This window comes from Typopeltis vanoorti, chromosome 12, assembly GCF_054136105.1.
Source record: "Typopeltis vanoorti isolate ZY-2024b chromosome 12, IOZ_Tvanoo_1.0, whole genome shotgun sequence".
Taxonomy (NCBI): domain Eukaryota; kingdom Metazoa; phylum Arthropoda; class Arachnida; order Uropygi; family Thelyphonidae; genus Typopeltis; species Typopeltis vanoorti.
Window position 1 is genome coordinate 29,522,732 of NC_143560.1, and position 17,087 is coordinate 29,539,818.

Consider the following 17,087-nt stretch of genomic DNA (forward strand, 5'->3'; position numbering starts at 1 on the left):
GAAATTGAAAGTCAAAACACTTCCATTTCTGGATACACTTGTCACATGTGTTCCCAATGGAAGATGTGTGACAAGTGTCTCTGTGTCTTAAGGCATGCCGGGAGGACATAATTTTGGAGGTTTACTGGCATATTAACAGCCCTAAGAAAGGATTAAAAATTATTTTAATTCTTCCAGTAATTTGTGTCAGTTACTGAAACATGTTTAGGGAATATAAACACACACACACACACACACACACACACACACACACACACACACACACACACACACACACACACACACACAACAACAATACTAGATTCAACATATGGATATAATCCTAAAGTCCAATTTAGGTGTGTGTGTGTGTGTGTGTCCTCTATGGGTGTTTGTAGGAGTCCTAGATTGTAAATTGGTATCTCTGAGGATTAATGTTTCTCAAATTTTGCGAAGCATTTTGTATCTCTATTAATTTAACTTCAATTGATTTCTGATTGCAGCTTCCAATTCCAAAAACAGCCTTTTTTAAATTTACTGTGATGGAGCATGATGGTTTTTTCTCCCACAAGATCCTATGAGTGATATCCAATATATGATCTGCAAGACCAGATTGATCATATTTGTTGAAAGTTTATTTTTCACTTGGTTAGAGTATAATAAATTTAGTTTAATCCTTTATCCAAGTATGAGCAAACAAAGTTTGCACCTGAAAGTATCTTCAGGACTGGGGTAAGACCACCTTACCCCAGTCCTGAAGATACTTTCAGGCGCAAACTTTGTTTGCTCACACTTGGATAAAGGATTAAACTAAATTTATTATGACCATATTTGTGATTGCAAGTGTCAAGAACAGAGCAGACAGACAAGTAGATCAGCCACCATCTGCATAGATGAACACAAAACATACATTCAAGGTTGTTTTAAATAAATTTTGTAAGCTTTGACAATATTTTCCCTTGAATGAACACTTTTAACACGTTCGCTGCCACGCTCCTCGGCATAGTTTGTTACCGCACACCAAGCACTTTCACTTCTACGAGGTCAGTGTGAGTTATCTCATAGCTGGCTTGTCAGACAAAATTTTGTTTCATACGCCAACTATGAGTAATCTCGTGTCACCTCCACCTATGTCTTACATGTGCTGATGACTGTGTAACTTGAATTCAGTGTCAGTGAGGTTCAGCATTCAGTGCAGTAAGGTTTATTGCATCTGGTCTTACAATTATTGAGTTATCTCATAGCTGGCTTGTCAGACAAAATTTTGTTTCATACGCCAACTATGAGTAATCTCGTGTCACCTCCACCTATGTCTTACATGTGCTGATGACTGTGTAACTTGAATTCAGTGTCAGTGAGGTTCAGCATTCAGTGCAGTAAGGTTTATTGCATCTGGTCTTACAATTATTTAAAATTATCTAAATAAAAATCTTCAGTTATGCCATGGCCAGTAAAAGAAAGCTTACTGATTAAGAATTAGAAGCTTACGCTAATATGAACGATGATGAATGGAATGAATTATTTGGTTCCGATTCTGAAGATAATTATAATCCTACAGACGACTCTAGCGATGATTCAGATGATGATATATCGTATATAAATATATGTATATGTTGAAAAAACTTCAAAAAATTGTTTTATTTGCATTAATAAATACACAGTTAAGCAACAATACATCTTATAATATACTTTTGCTGAAATTATTTTCTTCTACCAAGCCCCCAGACATGCTCTCCACTTTATTCACAAGCGAAGGGTCCAAATTAACGTGCTTATACTACGGGTTAACCCGTGCTTGGCATAGGAGGTCGGTAATCGACATAAGAGTATATTTGTAGTTGACTTGTGAGGCTCATATACCAACTATGAGTATACTCGTGGTTGGCAGCGACGTATTAAAAAACGTTTTTCCTTCTGCCATCTGAGATCTCTTTTCCTTTGCCATTAGTTCTGGATATTTTTCTTGGAAGAACAAAATTTACAAACAGATAGAGGGAACTGCTATGGGTCTCTTCCACCCCCCCCCCTTTTCATCTCCACTTGCCAAATTTTATTTATCTTATTTTTACATGGAAAAATAAGCTACTGACTCAGCTTAAGGACTCCTGTTGGAAAAACTTCCAGCAGGAGTTCTTCAGGAGATGACTAATTTCTGTTGTCTACTTGTTTCATAATTTGCATTTCCCTTATCTGCTTTTGCTAAATAATTTGTTTTTGAGTGCTATTTCTTTAGGTGGATTGTTATTCTTCAGAGGTGTGGACTTCTTAAGAATACTATCCACATCCAAACGAATGTTATTAGCCACTGTGGGCGCAAAAACATAGATATCATGTTCCAGGCTAGTCATTATTTCTAATGACTGGTACTTTTTTTGGGAGTGATGGCAAAATTATGCTCTCAACTAAGTGCATTGACTGAGTCTTCTGAGGGCGGCTGTATTGATGGATCACCGCTACATGTTCTTTTCAGACTGGCAGTTGGGGACTGCTTTGTTGTTTAAGCGCTGCAAATTTTTTGATGTTGGTTCTTAACCTTTTCAAATTCTTGACAGTCAGCTTCCTAAAATAGACTTCACCATTGAAAAGAAAGTAACAACTGTCTTCTTCTCTTTATAGATACACTAGTGACATGATTTGCTAATGGCTCATTATCCTTTCCCATTTACAGAAAACTCACTTATGCATGAGGGTATTTACATAAATAATCATGCCACCACCCTTCCCAACAGTATGTCATCTGCAAAACACTTACTCACTGATGCAGAGCTATTTATTAAAATGATGCAACTCCTGAAATTGAGTTTTGGGACCTTTGCAACACCTTTTTACCCTATGGCTACAGCCTGTATAAAATAGATAAAATACTGCATGCATCCCCATCCCTCCTGCAACCAACACACAGGAACACAGCAAAACTATTTCTATCCCATATATGAAGGTTATATATCAGAAAAAATAGCCAAAGTTCTGTGCATATATATATATATATATATATGATCTCCATGCTAAATTCAAACTTTTTATTCAGCTAACTACCTTCATCCATTCTTCTAAAGTCAACAGTTTGCAATTCTTCATGCAAAATATATCCTACACATTCTTTTGAAATGCCTATAGTCTCAGCAATTTCACGCACTTTGACTCGCTGGTCATCCAATACCATATCGTGCACTTGATCAATGATTTCTGTGTTGTTATACTTTTTGGATGTCCTTCTCATAGATCATCTTCAAGGCTGGTATACGACCACGTTTAAACTCGACAGCCCATTTCTTAATTGTCGAAAATGAAGGAGAAGAGTGCCCATAAACTTTTATGAAATTTGAATGAATTTCTTTTGGTGTTAAACCTTCTTTTACAAAGAATTTTATAACCGCACGATACTCAATTTTATCCATTTCAAGGGATATAGACAACTTTTTTGCTTCAGACTGCTGTATAAAACAAACTACTTGATAGAATGACTTGCAATTTCACATGGATGCTTATGAGAGATGTACCAACTTAGAAAAAAAAATCTTGCTGATAGTGTTGCCATCTATGGTCGAGGTCAAGAACTTTTCAGACCACCCTCGTACAAAGTTCATTGTGCATGCAGTTTAACCCTACTTCGGACAGACTGGTAGATCAGTTAACTTGTCTTTCAAAGAACTCAAAACTTACATCTGTGATCATCTATATGGCAAGTCAAGTTTGCAGACCATGCTTTGGATACTCTTTCACATAGAATTAGATGGAAGAAAACACCGATAATGCATAAAAGTTATTTTAGGTTTTTATAATCACTATCAGCTTTGAAGCACTCTCATAACCTTAACAAGTATGGTTGCATTAATTTGCCAAAGATCTGAAAAACTGCCATTTTGAGACCTGATATCCTAACTTCTCCAAATTAACTCGATGATTATTGATCCCAAGGGCAACTATGTGAGGTCATTAATTCTGTTTCAGTTACAACCTGAATTGTTTTCTCCAATTATTTATTTCAGTTCTGTGTACTTGTCATAGTAGTTATAATTGTTGATGTTGGATGGAAAACAGATGATGTTGGATGGAAAACCAGTAAAATATTAGTAAGTATAATGCATGTGTTCCCCCCCCCCCCCCCAACCTTTTACTGTGAATTACTGTTATGAATAATCAACACCTATGCCATTCTAAGTAGCTAGCAATCTCTCTTTGACATGTAGTGCAATATTCTGTGAATGATTAATTCTCGTAGAAAGGCTTATACATTGATTATACATGATTATTAATTAACTTAAGGAATTCACAACGTACACTAGAATATAAATTAAATTAAACTTTAATATATATTTCCAATATTTCGGCAACATCACGTTGTCATCTTCAAAGGAACTTAAAATAAAGACGTGCTTGCAGGCACTGTATACAGTAAATGAGGAAGAAGCTAGGAAGCTATTGTGTAGGGGGCTCCATCAGGACTTTTAGGAGAAACAATAGCTTCCTTGTTTCTTCCTCATTTACCGTATGTAGTGCCTGTGTGCACGTGTCTTTATTTTAAGTTCCTTTGAAGATGGCAACATGACATTGCCGAAATATATATTAAAGTTTAATTTAATTTATATTATATTCTAGTGTACGTTGTGAATTCCTTAAGTTAATTAATAATCATGTATAATCAACATATAAGCCTTTCTACGAGAATTACTATCATCCACGGAGATTTCATTGCCATCAAGGTCTGCCAATATGGTAAAATGAAGCTGAAGTTATCAAGACAACTGAATTATCTGACCTTCCTAAAACGCTGCTGGGATAATCAGGTAATCCCAAATTGTGTGAAATTTAAGCACCGTTTCTTTTCACTAAAGGCTCTCTGAATTTATAACCACACCAGGTATGCTTTGCTATGGGAGCAAATTGCCGCCACGCGGGTTCTCTTAGCTGACGCAAACAAAGCTATTTGGATGCTTGAAAAGAGCTTTCCAGTACATTAAACCATCAGCTTTGGTCAATTTTATATGACGTCTCGTGCACTGCGGCAGAAAAAGAATTTGAGGAAATGCAAGGTCGACATATCAAGAAATTTGAGAAGTTAAAAAAGAACTTTACCTCTGAACCAAAACTTCCAACCAAGACTGTAGTCAACCTTTCTTCAGTTACTTTGAAGCCTGCAGCACTCATCCCTCTTTCACATGGCCACAACTTCAGCATTGCTCCCAGAAAAATACTGGCTGAGGATATAATGATCTAGATTGAACGCAGGATCCGCCACCTTCCGAACCACATCGCTAACAATATTAGACTGGATGTAGCTTGTGTTCTCACCAAAGCAAGACCACCCAAAACCAACATATCCAATAGTGAATATAAAGCTCTGCAGGAAATGAAGAAAAACAAAGAAATAGTAATCACCAAAGCAGATAAGGGAAACGCCACTATAGTACTCAACCATACGGACTACACAGGTAAACGTAATGCTCTATTATTAGATCAAGTTACTTACTTTCCCATGGAATACAATCCCACCAACTCACAAATTAGAAAACTCCATAGGCTCCTTAAGAAAGTCACTTCTTGGCCTGTAGAAGTTATTAACAAAATAAAAACATTTAACTCTATACCTCCCCCCCCCCCACCCAATTTATATGGACTCCCAAAAATACATAAAGATAATGTGCCATTACGTCCCATAGTGGATGGCATTGATTCTCCCACATACAAATTAGCTAAACATTTGGCCAAAGTGCTCACACCACACACTATACTGGCAACACACGATCACACATAAAAAAACTCAGCCCACTTCAAAGTCAGAATAGAAAACCTTACACTCCAACATACTGACATAATGGTCAGTTTTAACGTCTCCTCCTTATTCACAAATGTCCCACTCAAGGAAACCTTAGAACTAATCCAAGCTAAATTTCCTCCCGATATCTCAGCCCTATTTCAGTTCACAATGAACTCAGGCTATTTCATTTGGCAGGGAAAATTCTACAAACAAATAGAGGGGACAGCCATGGTGTTCACCACTCTCCCCACCCTTGGCCAACTTCTTTATGGAGACTTTTGAAGAGGAAGCCTTAAACTCTGCCCCACAAAAATCAACCATATGGCTTCGCTATGTTGATGATGTGTTCGCTATTTGGCCACATGGCTCTGATACACTCCTCTCCTTCTTAACACATTTAAAACATTTAAACAACCTATACCCCAGAATCAAGTTCACCATGGAAAGAGAGGAAAACAACAGCCTCCCTTTCCTCGACACACTAGTCACCCGCCAGCCTGATGGAACCTTTGTTTTCTCTGTTTATAGAAAACCTTTCTATACAGGCAGATACATTCCCCAACAATTCCCCCCCCCCACACACACACACGCTCGCAACAATATGGAGTTAAGACACTATACAACAGGGCTAAATTAATCTGTTCAAATGACAATGCCCTAACCACTGAACTAAATCACATCCTCAACACTTTCTCAGCCAATGGCTATCCCCCCCCCCCCAAATACTATTGAAACCAGTAAACCATAACCCCTCCCCCCTTCACAACAAGGATTACTCCAAATCCATCACCATTCCTTACATCTGAGGCACCTCTGGAAAAATTACCAAAATCTTAAAAAACATGATTTGACCTCTTGTTACATACCATATAGAAAATTGGCATCCACTAAAGACCAACCACTTCCCCTAAACCTACCTGGTGTATACCAGGTCCCTTGCAGCTGTAAGCTGTCCTACTTTGGCCAAACAAGCAGGACAGCAAAAATCAGAATTTCAGAACACAAGGACTACATCCATTTTCACCAGTATAGCCACTCTGGTCTTGCAGACCATGCTCTGGATACACGCCACAGAATACGGTGGAAGAAAGCCACAATAATACATCATAGCAAGTTCAAATTTGAAAGACTTGTCTTGGAATCAGCCTCAGCCCTAAGAAACATGCCAAACCTCAACAAATTTGGTTGCATGAGACTGCCCCAAACTTACATCAGGAGACCTTCAGCCCAACAGACAAGAATACTTACATTGCCCGCTAGGGGGCTCCATCAGGACTTTTAGGAGAAACAATAGTTTTCTCGCTTCTTCCTCATTTACTGTATGTAGTGCCTGCATGCACGTATCTTTATTTTAAGTTCCTTTGAAGATGGCAACGTAACATTGCCGAAATATTGGAAATATATATTAAAGTTTAATTTAATTTATATTCTAGTGTACGTTGTGAATTCCTTAAGTTAATTAATAATCTGTGAATGATTGGATGTGTGTTTAATAAACTGTCCACTCAGTATCTTTTTAATTATAAGTTATTTATATTTAATTATTATTTTTTCTTATTTAGGAATTATCATGCTTTGTTAACCGCTGCTATACAGTCGTGAAATGCATCGTACATCAGCTGTCATCATTACATCATTCCTGCAAAAATGGGTCACCTATAGTTGATATGACTGACGTTTATTTTCAGGTAATTGTATATAAGCTTTTCTCTTTCTCTCTCTCACTACTAATATTGCAGCAGATAATCAGACAAAGGTTTTAATGTGTTGTATAGCATAAATGTTTCATACCCTTCTCTTTCAATTTATGTGTGAGAGGCAGACAAATTATTTCTGACTCATACTTGACCTCACCTGATTATTATAGTTTTCCTGTTGTACTATAGAAACTTACATGTTTTAAACATCAGAAAGAATGTAAAGTCCCATCAGTGGGAGCCAGACCCAGAAATGGATCTGGCTCTCACTGATGAGACCTCAATGAATGTCGAAACCAGTCTGGGTAGTGGCTCTTCCTATAACACATAGCATTATACATTAAGGATATGTGCTTTGTATTATGGGATACTAAGGCAAGTGATGTGAAGTCATTAGCTTTTAGATATGAGTTGCCCAGTCGTGAAGTTACTTCACACTCAAACTTTGCTTACACTTGGATAAAGGATTAAACCAAGAATATAATTTCTTTCTATAGCATGTTCCATGATAGCTGTTAATGTTTCTGGATGCACGGCTCTAATTTCTGCATGAATGTTCTCCTTCATCTGTTGGATTATCTGGAGCTTGTTCATCTACATCTTTTCTTTCAGTTAACCCCACAGGAAGAAGTTGGAAGCTGTCAGATCTGGAGAACATGATGGCCAATTAATTACAGATCTTTGCAAAATTATTCACTTCCCAAGTTCCATCATGGCTCTAGCAGCATGGGCAGGGAAAGATCTCCAAAATAAAATTTAAATAATTGCCAGGTTCTGTATTTCATTTTAAGAATAAAAAATAATTAATAAAAGCATTATTAAATGTTTAAACCCTTTGTTACTTATGGGCTACCCTGTATAATGTCCCATTTTGAACAGTTTTTCTCTTGGCCACTTGTCATGTGCTATTCTAGATGTACATCATATAAATACTGATCTTTGTTTATTTCCATGATTTTTTTAAAAATATTTCTACCAATGTTTATTGCTTTTTGTTTCATTTAGCAGTCTTTCAAAATAATTATTATAACCAACTAGAATATCTTTAGTTTTCTTGCCACCTTTATCATCTTTGATTCTTTTTACAGTGCTCTTTCCCCTGTTTCAAAGTTTTTTTTCAGTAGCCTGCAGAACATTTTAATTAATACCTTCCTGTTTATCTTCTTTTCTTACCGAAGTCCTCCCATGACTTTTGTTTAGCTTCTTTTACACACACACACACACACACACACACACACACACACACACACACACACACACACACACACACACACACACACACACACACACACACACACACACACACACACACACACACGCGCGCGCACTGCTTTTCTATCTTACATTTTTCTTTGTATTTTCTCTCAGAGCACTTGCTGACTTACTTGATAGGAACTTTAATACACACTTTCTTCTTTTCCATGACTGCCCTTTAACTTTCTGATTTTTTGCATTATATCCTATCATGGACATGAACATTTATTAGTGTTTCATTAGTTAGTTGGTTTAGCTAACTAATAAAGATGGCAGGATCTTTTCCTCCTCCTAGAAACTTGGGTTTTCATTCTACAAAAACCAGTGCTTTTGCATGCACATGCACACACATACATACATACACACTATAATAAACCCACTACACTGGCTACATGGCCTTCGTTGCTTTGGCTACAAATACAACCCAGCATGTTTTCATAGATAAGCATTATGAGCAGGTTTTGATATTTTGTTTGCATTTTTAGTTTGCAGAATGAATTGATTAGTTGCAGTAATATATAATCATATTCATTCAGCTTTACTCTATTACTGATATCTCTATTTTGGTTTGTTTTTGTTTTCATTTTCGAGTAAGAGAATGATTTGGAATGGAAAATCTGCAATCTTCAGAATATTCTTTTAGTTTTATAAACATGGATTTTATGAAAGATCCTGCATAATTATTACTTACTATATCCTGGTTGGCACTGATTGAATATTTAAGTAATATTTAAGTGTCTGGTTTATTGTAAGGACTGGTTTGAATTTTTCAGTACTAGTTAATTTTACATCCAAGATAAAAACTTGTGCTCTAAAAGAATACTGAGAAAAATGTAAGGATGTGAAGATATATAAAAGTCATCATCAATTTCCTGATTTGTACCCTCTAGAGGTTTTCAGGCTACTATGACAGCACTACTTGATTAAGTTTACATTATTAATAGTCTCCTATCAACAATTTTTCTCCAAATTAGTCTGTTAATTATCAGCCCTCCAATATTGTGTCTAACATTTCATTCTTCTAAGGCACAACTGAATCAATCTACCTAGGACTTTGGCCTTCCTCTCAGCCTTTTTCCTGTCATCTTGGCATTAAATACTTGTTTTGCTAACCTTTCCTCTCCCATTCTATTTAAGTGACTATATACCACCTTAGATTAGTTTTTACTTAAAATTTTTCTAACAACTCTCAGATCTGGGGTCTCTAATCTTCAATCTAGTGTTTTATTTTTAACCCAACTCTTTGATCCACCTTGTCATATGCCTTTTCCAGATCTACAAAATGTTAGTATGGATCCTTTTTTTGGATGCCCATGATTTCTCAACCATTTGTTGTGAAGTGAAAATCTGATCCTGACAACCTCTATTTGGCCTGAATCAGCTTATTCTTCTCCCAGTTCCTCTTCCACTTTTCTCACCATATTTTCAAGTATGCTTGCATAAATCTTACCTGGAACACTTAGTAGAGAAATTCCTCTGTAATTCTCACACTCAACTTTATTCTCTTTTTTATAGGTGGGAACTATGAGATCTCTACTCCAGTTATCTGGAATTCCAACTTCTGACCAGTCCCTCTGAATTATGCAATGTAACCACTGCAAAACAATATCTCCATATTTGAGTATTTATGGTCAATTCAAAGTAATTACTAGACATCTAGAATATCCTTATCTCCAGTTTTCATGCCACCATTATCATCTTTGATTCCTTTTACACTACTCTTTTGAAACTCCTTTTCTAAGATTTTTTAATAGCCTCCTAGGAACTTATGGTATGCTTTCTTTTCCAGGACTACTTCTTTAACTTATTCTGTCCACTGTGGTTTTATTTTTGATCCTTGTAGACAACTTCACCACATGCCTCTCTAGCTCAACCAATATTTTTTCAGAGTTTTCCACCGAGACTACAAAGATTTTGTTCTTGTTTGCAAACTGTTTCATTCTATCTTCAATAATGTTTGTATAGTTGAGTCTACCTCCTCAACTTTAATTCTTTTTAAACCATTTTTACATATTGTTCTTTTCAATGTGATACTCAATTTTATCCTACTTAAAACTAAGTGTTTTAAGTAGGATAAAACTGATCAAATTGGTCACTTCCAATTTGAAATCCTCTGTACACTCTTGTATTCTGAACCAGCATGAAGATATCATGTTAGTTCACAAATCTGCTGTTTAGACCTCCAACAAGTACCACTTTTTTCCATTTTCTTTGTGAGTTGCTTGCTGTAGTGACTTGTAAAATTCCTCCATTTTTTCCTTAGTGGGACCATAGGCATGAATAAGTAAGTTTCATTGTCCATTTCTCCATTTTGAAGTTTGCCCACATAACTCCCCTTGAAACTTCCTTCCAATCAAGAAGTTTATCTTCATATTTCACATTGAATGCTATCGCCACTCTTTCTTTTCCTTGATCATTATTGCCTAAATGTGTAAAAGTAGCTAATCGAAAGTCATGGGAAGATTTTGTAAGAATATGTTAATTCCCTTTAGGAAGATATAAATAGATTTTCAGCTTGTACAAATGAGTGGGGAATTATTGTTTCAATATTAGTAAGTGCAAAAGGTATTGTACTTTGGGGATGCAGAGATAAGTCTGTGTACTGATGGAACTGTACTTCAGAAAGTGGATGAGAGTTGAGAACTTGGGTTGATGATTGACAATGAACTTCAGTTCATTGTTAATCAGTGGAGTAGATTTTTTACTTCAGAATTGTGGGTGAGTGGAACACCTTACCAGAAAGTGTTGCAAATGCTGGGAATGACTGTTAGGGTCTTAAGGTTGCTAATTTTAACTATGCTGATTGAGTGATTTATGGTGTGATATGACTAATGTGAGAACAACATTAATAATATAAAAAATCTTACAAAGGTACCAAAATGTTCTGGAGGCTATTGAAAAAAGCTTAAAAATGGAGTAATCAGATATAAGCATTATGTAAAAACTGAAAGTTAAGATATTCTGAATGTCTGGAGTAGTTACATTGAAAGATTGCTAAATGAAACCATTAAATGATATTTGATCAAAAATCTACAAATATGGAGGAATAAAAAGTCTTACAATGGCTGAATATTATAATTCCTGGTCAGAGGGCTTCATTCTGGATGATTGAAATGCTAATTCCAATCATCCAGAATTGGAATAGAGCTCATAGTACATCTATTTAAAAAAAAAAAAAAAAGGTAATAAAACAATATGAGAATTATAGAAGAATTTCCCTTTACTGAGTGTTCCATATAAGATTTATGCAATCACACTTGAGAAGAGGCTAATAAAAATTGTGGAAGTAAAACTTAGAGAAGAAGCTAGATTCAGGCTAAACAGAGGTGGCAGGATCAGATTTTCATTTCAAGACAAAATTGAGAAATCAGGAACATAACAAGAATCTCTATTTTAGATCTGGAAAAGGTATTTGACAAAGTGTCAAATGAAAGACTGTCAAAAATATTAGTTATATGGTGTAAATGTTATATTATACAGAACGATACATAGTCTGTCAGTAGTTAGAATTGAAGGAGGCATAAGAAGGTTGCAAAATCAGGTATAAGATAAGAATTCACACTATCTCCACTTATTGTCATCTATATGGATCATATTATGAAAGCTCTAAAAAAAATTGGAATCATTCAACTCGGCTCTTTACTTTATGCCAATGTTTTTATACTTTTAAATGAATCCAATATTAGTTTCCAGGACTGGAATGAATAACTTCTGTAACAAATTTTGTATAAAAATCTGCGCTAAAAAGACAAAAGCCTGAAAACAGCAACACAGGAAACATTACTTGAATTTCCAGTTGGGAAACTATAGAAAAAGACAAATATTTTGCTGTTTCTTCATATAATCAACACCTGGATTTAAAAAATAAATTTATTAAACTCATTAATATTTCTCTGACATCAGGTGTTATTTACCATTTAAATTGTTTCTACAATTACTTAGTTTAGTGCTGTGTGCATGCATCATTGTGCTCTGATTATCCTGGGTAGAAAACCAGGGATATATTATTGAGTTTAATAAATGTATTATTTCTCACTTGGTGTTGGTTATACTGTTAAGCGTTACTATGAAAAATGAATGACATCTAAGCCTTTCTTCACATAATTTGCTATTTCTGTGCAATTGTTAGTGAAAGCAGCAAATTAAATATGAAAATAGATACTAAAATATGCAAATCTGGTATGGTGGTGGTGCCGATATGCAATAGGAGAGAAATACCTGTGCAAAAATAAATAGAACATCTGTGAGTGATGAGAGCCTTTGAGAGAGGAATCACCTCTTAGTAAGTAGATCTATGTCTGGTATGATCAAATGCTCTGGATCTGTGAAGAATGATGACATGACTTTTTCCAGATGTTTCCATGTTTTGTAAGTAATGGTGATTAAGATTGTCTAGGAGATTTGCTGTGAAGAAAAATGAAGTCCAAAAATGAAGATCATTATTTAACTGGTGGATTTCTAGGCTAGTGAAGAGATTGGTTGTTAATAGCATTCTCCGTTGTTTTTGAGAGGACTAGGTTGTTATTATGGGATAAGGTGGATGGCTAACGTTTAGTTCCCCCTTTTATGAACTGTATATAGACTTTTATGATGTTGAGTAGTTGCCAGTATAAGCGGGATGTTAATTCTGGAGAACAAATTTTCAAAAAATGGGGGAATACAATCTAGACTAGATGATTTCTTGGTATGTAAGTCATTAAGGATCATTCTCTTGTCTTTCTGGAAAAATCAGAAGACATGCAGTAACCTGTTTCTTGGTGTAATGAGGAGATTAATATTGATTGTCTGTACAAAAGATGGAGAAAACTGACACCAGTGAGTGATGTGATAATGATACCACCTGTATATGAGAGGAAGTGAAAGGATAACAGTGATGCCCACTACTTTGAGGTATATAAAAGCTCAACTGCTGTTTGAGCAGGAGACAAGTTTTCTCTATTTTGACCCGTGATGTTGGAAATTTTGATTCAAGCTATTTGAGATGCATCAGACTTTTATCCCAGTAATGATGGTATGGTCCTTTTCATTCTTCATCTTTTTCTTTGCTTTTCTTCTCATATGCTTTGCTCTACTTCTCCTGAGTCTTTTTTACTATCCTTTCTTCCAGACCACCACCATCACTGGGATCCAATGCTCTGCTGCCATGTTTGCTGTGCAATGTGACCTATGGACATCTGGAAAGGGAGATCCTAGTAGTCTTGCACTACTTTGGCCTTTGCTGTAGCAAGATGGGTTGTTCTGGATGGCCCAGCCAGTATCATTCAGCTAGTGGGCTTGCCTGCAAGGGTCAATGGTGTTGCAGTAAGTTTCTCACTCTATGGTCCAGGGTCTGGATCCAAAGTTTTCTCTGGTGCTGATATAGCATCTGGGGTAGTCCTGGCATTCCACTCCTGAGCACAGTCATTGCTTGCTTGCTGGTCAGTGGGAATCCATATGTGGCTCCATGGTTAGTGGGGAGCTCTGGCACCAAACCAAAAACCCCATGAGCATGAATTCTTCATCCTCACTCAAATGCTCCAGGGGTCCCAACAAAGTCCCAACTACATACTGATACTGTAGATACAGCATTTGGAAACAGATGTGAGAAACAAAAGATATATAATACTAGTATAAATATATCTGTTGTTTCTTGTGTTCCGTTGTTTTTGATCATCTATGCAGCAGGTGATAAGTCAATAGGGAAAAGTCACCCTTCTTTATTCAAAAGGGTTTAGAAGGACTCGGAGGACCTCCCAAAACTGTTAAGAAATTTAGTGATATCCTTGTGGAAACATCATGTCAACAGCATTCCGAGAAACTACTCGGAGCAACATTAATGGGTGGAATACCAATCACAGTAAAAAATCATAAAACACTCAATTCTTGTAGAGAAGTGATATCAGAATGGGATCTTCTTGATGTTCCTGATGATGAGATATGTTCCGAGCCTAAAGATCATGGGGTGACTGGTGTGAGGTGCATCCTGATATGTAGGGATGGTCACCTGGTTCTAACCAGGAACATCATCTTTACTTTTGATACACTATCTGTGCCTGATGTGGTAGTAAAGAGGATAATAACTAATCTTGCTCTGCAAAAAAAGTTAAGTGTGTCAATTGTCAGGGAGATGATCCAGCCAACTCTTCTGCAGAAGTGAAAAGATGAAAAAAAATACAAAAAAATTAACACACAAAATATATCAGGATGTAAATTTGGTTAACCACTACTACACCTGTTTTGAGATCCTCTTATGTTGAGAAGGTGGTAGCTAATAAAATGTCAGCAGCACCTCAAACACAATTTTATTCCACCATCTGATAATTTCACCATTCCTGAACTTTACCATCATGAGTGCTTTTTTGTTGAGCACATCAATTGCATGATCTATGATTTTATCCCAGAGACAACTCCAAAAATGGTTCCATTCGATGAGAACCTACTTGTCAAAAAATTCTGGCCAAGATATCCCACCAGACACCTCCACAGAAAAAATGGATACTTCAGTATCCACTGAAATAAATTAAACTTGCCAACTAATCCTGATGCATTAAATGTATTGATTCTAATCTTTATGGATGTATTGAATATTTTACCAGAGCAAGAGATGGACACTGCCCATCCATACTTCCCAAAAACACTTGATAAATATAAACCTGACAAAGGTAAGCTCTCAACCTCCTGAAAACCAGAAAAGTCTATAAAGCCAAAACAATAGGAAAATTTTTACAATGGCACTGTTGTGGTTTTGCCAGAATATCGATGATATCAAGATTTTGCTACAGAAACACATACCTTTCTGTTTCTGTCTACACGAAACATATTTAAGACCCAATGAGGACCCTACCTTAAGGAATTTCTGCTCATGGAGAAGTAGCTATCCTAGTGGGTGGTCATACTCCTTTCCATCATGTCCATCTTAATACTACTCTAGAAGCAGTAGCAATTCGCCTGTCCCTGGGATTTCTTATTACGTAATGCTCAGTTTATTTACCACCAAGTGCTTAGTTAAATGAAATCAATCTTGATAACCTTGTCTTGCAACTGCCTGAACCATACTTCTTATGGGTGACTTTAATGGTCACAATATTCTGTGGGTTAGTGCAAACACAAAGATGAGGTCATATTATTGAACAAATCTTTTGACAATAATGACCTCTCCCTTTTGAATAATAGACTCAATAGTTTCTTCCACATGCATACCAGCACATACCTGCTCATATTCTGCAATTGATCTTACAGTCTGCTATGCTTCCAATCTTCAACTTTTCACATGGGATGTTGAAGAGAACATATATGGAAGCGATCACTTTCCTGTTCTTTACACAATGTCTTCACAGGAACCATATCTCATGGTTCCTGTGGATGCCCATATGGATAATGGACCAAACTAACCGGAACACTTTTTCCCCATCTTGCAAAATTGATGCTGATACCGTCAGTCAAACATCTATCAATGAAGCAGTAAAATATGTAACAGACTGCATTGTCCAGGTAGCAACAGCTTCCATTCCAAGAACACCTCGATTTCTGCCTTGGTGGAACCCAGAATCATGGCAAGAAACATTGACAAACGAATTACCTGACATTAATCCTGAAATTAAGCATTGGTTCTAGTCAGTGTAGAAAGAGAAGAGAGGAAGTTGTTCTTGCTAGGCTCTGCAGGTCAGTTATCTTATACATTTTTATTTACTGAAGGCTGATGACCCGCCTGTGTGTGTGAAAAATGGAACAAGCATCTTGCTATTTGTCATATTCTGATGCGGCACCAGCACTTTTAACGAGAGAGGAATGAAATTTTTACCTACCTAGCCAATCCATATACACTCAGGCAGGTTATGTAATGTTTTTAATCGCTTACAAAGAATTCATTTGTGCCAAACACATTTGACTGTAATTTTATTTATATGTAGATACTGCTTTGCTTAACTTAATTTTTGTACATACATATTATTTACTGGATTATCTGTGGCTATTTATGTACTGCTGTAACCTTTACTATATAACCTTTGCTGTTCTTGTGCCAATAAACCAAACCAAATCAGATTTTTATTTTGAACTACTTTGGTACACTTGGAGGTCCAAGGCTTGGATAATGGTCATGAACGTTGGATGAGCAGGGATGACTACATTACAGTAAAGATTATTTCAGCTATTTGTTAGGAGTAAGGATTTGAATTGGGGGGGGGGTGAAAATAATAATCAGACCATGGAAAAGAGAAGCAGAAATCAGAGGTCATCCCATTTGATATCATTATAGTGCTGAGGACATGAGACCGAATGGGTAGGTGAAAGACAGTGTTCTGAAAAGAAAATGTGGATGAGGAAGTTGTGGTCTCAGTTTTCAACAGAACTGACATCTACAGTATATTTAGAAACAAAAATAGCTAAAGTCCAGGTGGTTGGGAGGATGGCAAGGATTA

General features: G+C 36.3%; 1 protein-coding gene across 2 annotated transcripts in view; it reads left to right on the top strand.

The window, feature by feature from the left end:
- Positions 1-17,087, top strand: part of SWIP (strumpellin and WASH-interacting protein) — a 557,147-nt gene that overhangs the window by 61,547 nt on the left and 478,513 nt on the right. For both annotated transcript variants that reach the window (XM_090402140.1, XM_090402141.1), the window contains one exon: positions 7,300-7,425. In XM_090402140.1, the coding sequence (XP_090258266.1) occupies positions 7,300-7,425 (126 nt within the window). The remainder of the gene's footprint in view (positions 1-7,299; positions 7,426-17,087) is intronic.